Consider the following 7200-nt stretch of genomic DNA (forward strand, 5'->3'; position numbering starts at 1 on the left):
GGCTCCATTTGATTGATTGCTTCTCGAGATAAGAGGAAATTTGCATTTCATTTGTATGGAAGCCCACCCTCTTAAAGGGGAGAAGGGCCATAACACGCTTTCTAAAGAAGAGAGGGGTCTCAATTCACCATAGAAAAAAATCTTGCGTCCAAAACCACTTACATGTCAAATTTGGTTCCATTTGCTTGATTAGTTCTCGAGTTATGAGGAAATTTGTTTTTCATTCGTATAGGAGCCCCCCCTCTTAAAGTGAGGAAATCCATAGAAAATATACCATAGAAAATATTCTTCCCTACAAAAACACCCACATGATAAATTTGGTTCCATTTGCTTGATTAGTTCTAGAGTTATGAGGAAATTTGTATTTCGTTTGTATGAGAGCCCCCCCTCTTAAAAAGGTAAGGGGTCCTAATTCATCATAGAAAAAATGGTTGCCTCCAAAAACACCCACATGCCAAATTTGATTCTATTTGCTTGATTAGTTCTCGAGTTATGAGGAAATTTGAATTTCATTTGTATAGGAGCCCCCCCTCTTAAAGTTGGGAGGGGTCCTAATTCACTATAGAAAATATTCTTGCCCTCGAAAACTTTCACATGCCAAATTTGGTTTCATTTGCTTGATTAGCTCTCGAGTTATGAGGAAATTTGTATTTCATTTGTATAGGAGCCTCCCTCCTAAAGTGAGGAGGGGTCCCAGTTCATCATAGAAAAAATTTTAGTCTCCAAAAACACCCACGTGTCAAATTTGGTTCCATTTGCTTGATTAGTTCTCGAGTTATGAGGAAATTTGTATTTCGTTTGTATAGGAGCCCCCCCCCCCCCCTCTTAAAATGGGGAGGGGTCCTTATTCACCATAGAAAATATTCTTGCCCTTGAAAACTTTCACATGCCAAATTTTGTTCCATTTGCTTGATTAGTTCTTCAGTTATGAGGAAATTTGTATTTCATGTGTATAGGATCCTCCCCTCCTAAAACGGGGAGGGGTCCCAAATCATCATAGAAAAAATTTTTGTCTCCAAAAACACCCACATACCAAATTTGGTTCCATTTGCTTAATTACTTCTCGAGTTATGAGGAAAATGGTGTTTCTTTGGTACAGGAGCCCCCCCTCTTAAAGTGGGGAGGGGTCCTAATTTACTATAGAAAATATTCTTGTCCTCGAAAACCTTCACATGCCAAATTTGGTTCCATTTGCTTGATTAGTTCTCGAGTTATGAGGAAATTTGTATGGAAGCCCCCCCCTTTTAAAGAGGAGAGGAGTTATAATTCCCCTTATAAAGAGGGGAGGGGTCTCAATTTACCATAGAATAAATTCTTGTCACCGAAAACACCCACATGCCAAATTTTGTTCTATTTGCTTGATTAGTTGTCAAGTTATGCAGAAATTTGTGTTTCATTTGTATGAGAGCCCCCCCTCTTAGTGGGGGGAGGGGTTTCTAACCATCACTAAAACCTTTCCTGGCCCCAAAAAACCTCTACATGCATATTTTCATGCCGATTGGTTCAGTAGTTTTCGATTCTATAAGGAACATACGGACAGACAGACAGACAGACAGAAATCCTTCTTTATAGGTATAGATTTCGCCGAATACCACTTATTCAAAAAAGGGCTTTAATAAAAAGCAATATATTTATTATAAGTTTTATCATTTATGCTTGTTTAAGCACTAATGATGAAGCAAAATTTACGAAAAACAACATATTATTTTCTATTGATGAGTAAAACATGGAAGAATATAATTATGACCACTTTAAATTATTTACCTCATGTTTTTATAAACCGTATTGTACGAAAAATGCGAGCTTAATTGTCCAGACTTTCGATGTTTGTTCCACCAACTGTCCTCATTTCATTGAAACAATATTTCCTGTACGCTGAGCGAGAAAGTATTGGGCACGCCTTAAACGAACTGCATTTTCCAGTGATGTAGCCTAAAATAATAACAAAATATATCGACTGTTTCGGGTTTGTTTGTTTACACCACTTTCTTACCTTGCATAAAATAAAATAATAGCTGGACATTTTAATCGGCCGCGTCAAACAATTTTCGTTCCGCGCACAACAAACTTACTTAATCACTTTTCGCCATATTTGATAATGATGACAGTATGGCACTGTCATGAGCCATACACGTTCAATTGAAGTGGCTCACACTTGAATGCCGTATGCACTCACATATAGCACAGATCCAAATGATGAAACACTTCATTATTCGATGTTGCACATATAGAAATCAAAATTTTGACATTTGGTTTGCATAGCATATATGCCACATATAATGTTAATGGCAAATTTCTTGAAAATTACGTGGATTCCATTTGAAATGTATATGGAAGGACGAGTGAAAATGAAATGGATATAGCTATTGATTTTCAACTGTGAACAGCATTTGAATCGAGAGTAAAGATTATTTACAATGAAGTGTAAACACATTTGTTTGCTCAGTGTCTTGCACATCGAAATCATAAGCCAGTTACTTGAAATGTGCAAGTGCTATAAACATTCAAAAATGATGTGGATTCCATTTGGAATTTATAGGGATTTACAAGTGAAATTGAAATGTTCACCATTGTTGACTTTCAAGTGTAAGTGGCATTTGGATCGACTGTGCTGTTTTTTTACAGTGTATGGCTTCCACCTGTCGTCCGGACCAGGGGGTTATTGGTAGGTGACTATGATTTCAAATGCTGCTCTTACTACCTTTTTTATGATCGATTTTACGCTCCTGCCAGTATATGTAGCTTACAAAAAGTTACTTAGTTTGTTTCATTTAGGCTAAAAAGGAGGTAAATGCATTACCGAGATCAAAACGACACAAACCACAACTGTGCTGCATGTTTGGAATTGAGTTTTTATCAGTTGCAGCCACCCCATCGGCAGGTAACCATGTTTTCGTCGCCAACATATCGTGTGTGCGAAAATTGAATAGCATTTCACCACTTCGTTTCATTTGACTGCCAGTAGTGTGGTTTGGGCCCGCTGTCAAATTTTGAGCCCTGGGCATCCTTTTGCTGTCACTTACTGCAGCTCGATATAGAGATGCCTATAGGGTGGTTGCAGTAGACAAGAATAGAGTTTCGAGTCCCCTGGCTCAAAAACAATTATAAGCCGTTTGGTCCTTGACAGTGTTCAAACGTCATGGACCAAACACCATCCGCGGTAATACACATATGTAAAGAATTTGACACCAATAGATCCTGCCTGGTCCGGACAGTTTCGTTAAAGGCATGCGCCGAATTGGTACGTTGTGGCAGCGGATGCGTAAATCTGACAGATAATGCTGGACAGACAGTGGAATGCTGGATAGTACTTACTTAGGTGGCTTTCCGTCCTAAGACAAAGCCTGTTGAATAACATTTCTCCAATCAACTTGGTTATGGGCTACCGCTCTCCAATTTCTTGGGCACCGAGTACTCTCCACCAGATCTCGCTCCACATGGTCTAACCATCTTGCTCGCTATGTTCCTGGTCGTCTTGGTCCTATCCGACTTGAGGCAATCTTTGCAGGGTACTTGTCCGGTATCCTTGCAACATGCCCTACGCATCGTATCCGTCCAGGTTTAGCCACCTCTTGGATACTGGGTTCACCATAGAGCTATGCGAGTTCATGGTTCATCCTCCGCCTTCTTACTCCGTTCTCCTGTACGCCGCCGAAGATCGCATTAAGCACTCATCGTTCGAAAGCTCCGAGCACTCGCAAATCCTCCTCATACATTGTCCATGCTTCATGCCCGTAGAGAACAACCAGTCTAACAAGCGCATAACCGTCTTGTACAGGGAACATTTTGGGGTGCTTAATAGTGATTATTCTAGTGTCCCAAGTGTCTATATGGAGTGTTTGTTAAAATTTTTGCGACAGACAATAATGTTTTGCAATCTTTTTACAAATCCCTTTTCCGCCTCACAAATAGAACAAAGTTAGGCAGGTGGCAGCACCGTTTCACACATCTACACTGAAAAAACTTTTCGTATAGTTTCTATGTGTCCCACACATAGATTTTTGTAATGTGCCCAGTTAATGAACTTTATATGCCAAACAGTTATAATTCATGGGTACGCGAAACTTTTGCACATACTATTCATATGCGTATATTTTTTATGTGTATAATTACACATACTATTCATATGTGTATTTCTGGGCGGTTTGTGGTTATATGTGGCACATGATAATTATCTGGAAATTCATATGGAAATTTACCATTAGTTATGTGCAGAATATTTTGAGTGTAGCGAGTGACATATGACATTTGTTCCACACAAATCAACACGCATCTCTAAATAGGGGGAAAAGCAGGAAGGATTGTTTATGGGGTAATATCAAATAGAACTGCCATTAAAACTGGATTGCGATTGCCTGCATTTTTTTTCATTTTTCACATGTTACAAAATTTAAAACTGTTATAAAATATAGAATAGAACGAACATTGTGCTGCACATGCCCTAGAGCATTTTGAGTAGTTTCAACCTAGCTTTAGCTATATCCGACTTATTTACGGGTGGAATGATTTAAGAGTGTGTCCTGCCACTCGCATCGCAGAATGCGTAAAAAATCATCACGTCCAATTCAACTGTTCTTGCATTTGAATCAATCTGTTACTCAGCATTTCATATTGAAGTGATTAAGTATTGATTTTCAAGAGATTTTAATATCTTGAAGAAGAGATCTTTCAATGAAAGCTATTCAATGGAAAACACCATAGAATCATAATGCATATCTATTGAAATTGCACTAATTATTTTTCGCATTTCACAAATATCAAAAACTCGCGAAGTAGAAGATTACTTTTAATGTGCTTTAATCCTTTAACTCACTAATCGGAAAAAACAACATAAACCCAGATGGTGAAAATATGTTTTTCCTTAAAATGATTACTATTCTAGAGTGTGAGTATGGCTAAATTTTGAATGTGATTGAAACAAGGATTGAAATTAATAAATTACTTTCTGTTTTCAGGTTAAAAGATTGATCACACCACCACGGATATGACAACAACAACCAAACATATTAAGATATCCCGGCATTAAAAACTACTATCCGGTTTATTTACCATCGTTTGATGTTTTGTATTTTGATTAAATAAATTAATAAATAAAAAACATTTCGAACATTTATTCATTGTAACTCGGAACACGTTCAATTTATTTGACAGCTCATAATTTTAAAACATAGTGCATTGGAAATTAAAGTGATTTTCTGTTGATATCATTGTGCTTTGTGTTGATTCATTTTCAATAGATTTTCATTTCGAATTGTAGTGATAGGCAAGTAGTGCGAATTCAAAGGTAAATCACTTCGCTTCAACGTGTTATTTTTTTACCGTGTACCTATTACGATAATATAATCAACGGTGCTTCAAAGTTGTCTACTATGAATGAGTTTATGTGTTTAGATACCTAAGTTCATTATGAACAGCATTCACGGCTCGAGCGTTCCCCTCATTTTTTAGTACAATTATTATATCGAATACCAATCAGAACGTACATAGAATTTAGCTGGAATTTCCCCGAAGCAAAATAAAAGAAAAAAAGAAAACCTTTTTCATCCTAGCTAGAACAGATCTCGTCTATCGACTTATATTCAACTTAATTCATAAAACTTCTACCGCAATTCCTTGAAGCGGTTGTTTTTCTTGTTCACTGGATCGAACCGGAAGAATCGAGATATTTTCCACATTTCTAAACTTACATTTTTAAAATTCTGTTTAGAACTTCTTGTACAAACAAAAAATACTACATTTTATCTTCAGCTGCCACTGTTTTGATACTAGTTCAGCATTTATTTATAGTTCACACCTTTGGTTCATAGGTGGGTGGAGTAAGTACACAAAAAATCTATTCCTTGTGTTCGTTGTGGTGGAATTGAAAAAAAAGTCAATGAAAACATACCTTTTGTCACCAAACTGTAAGCATCCATTATGAGAAACGATAAAATTTATAGAATATTTGAGAAAGATATTACGTAGGAAAATGAAATTCCCAAAATATATGTCAACGAAAATATTATTTTTTAATGACAGCTTATTACGATCAGGGTTACCAGGTGAATTTTTGAAGTCTTCACGAATCTAGAGTGACTATATACAGAGTGGCGACAATGTCAAAATTGGAATGATAATTATCTGTCAGTGTCATTCCAATCGAGCAGACGACCTACACAACGCGTATGCAGGAAAGAGGAAGCAAAACCTTGGAAAAACCGCATTGCATACATTTGGGATGACTTGTCGCCACTCTGTATATAGTAGCATTGGGCGATACTGCGAAAAGCATCGATATTCGAATATCGATACAATTCTTGTAAAGGTATCGATCCCGTTGAAATATCGGGCGGCAAGTATCGATACCAGTGGTATCGATATCGGTATCGATACACTGACAGGGTGCAACGAAAACCACACTTTTGTTTATTATTTAGCTTAATTTTTTAGAAAATTATATGCGTGTGCTTTTACTACTGTTGATTCTCTCTCGTTCTCATACGAAATCTCGTTAGGAACGAAATAATAGCTGATGTCGGACTGGTCAGCCCTGCGGTTTTAAACTCTTTTGACCGGAAACTTCAACGAATTGCTCAGGATTGCTACAAAATTTATTAGAAAATCTAGTGGAATGATGGAAATGAAAAATAAATTTTAAAAATCGGACAAAAAGTACAAATCCGTTTTTTAAGTTGGTAAACCGACTTTTTGCCAGATTGATCGGTCACCGGCTTTGCAAGTGAAGAACCGGCCGGGCCGACCAGAAATCGTCCACTCAGCCATGCGCTAGCAAATGCTTTTATATTTTGCGTACGGTTTATGCTCCTTGATCGAAATGACTTACAAAGGGAAAGGTAGACCTGACTTAGCTAGGATGCGTCGTTGAATCTGCTTACTCGTATGATTGACGGCGGTTGCCAGAGATCCCTAATTTATGAATTTATCAACCCCTTCCAGTTCATCTCCGTCAAAAGTTATTTCGTGCACTCAGGGTTTCTTCACTTAACAACGCAGTTGCGGCTTCATTGACGGTCTAGCGTATCCAACCACATCCATCTTCGAGTGCCAAGACAGCTACCTCCATTGAGGAAAGCAAAGCTTCACTCAGCAACTTGTGAGTTGTCTAATTGATCGCATTTGAAATTAATTTTAAAATCGGAGCTGGAATTGCACTTGAAATTTTACTTAAAATTGAACCTGAAATTAAACTTGATATTGAAC

At 37.5% G+C, this 7200-nt stretch overlaps 1 protein-coding gene across 1 annotated transcript in view; it reads right to left on the reverse strand.

Moving 5' to 3' along the window:
- The window catches only part of LOC128739999 (myocardin-related transcription factor B), a 121493-nt gene extending 115498 nt beyond the window's left edge, over positions 1-5995 (reverse strand). Inside the window, exon 1 of the mRNA XM_053835508.1 lies at positions 5888-5995. Within this exon, the coding sequence (XP_053691483.1) occupies positions 5888-5915 (28 nt within the window). The 5' untranslated portion in view covers positions 5916-5995. The remainder of the gene's footprint in view (positions 1-5887) is intronic.
- Between the last annotated feature and the right edge of the window lie 1205 nt (positions 5996-7200).

Source organism: Sabethes cyaneus, chromosome 3 (genome assembly GCF_943734655.1).
Source record: "Sabethes cyaneus chromosome 3, idSabCyanKW18_F2, whole genome shotgun sequence".
In the NCBI taxonomy this organism is placed as follows: domain Eukaryota; kingdom Metazoa; phylum Arthropoda; class Insecta; order Diptera; family Culicidae; genus Sabethes; species Sabethes cyaneus.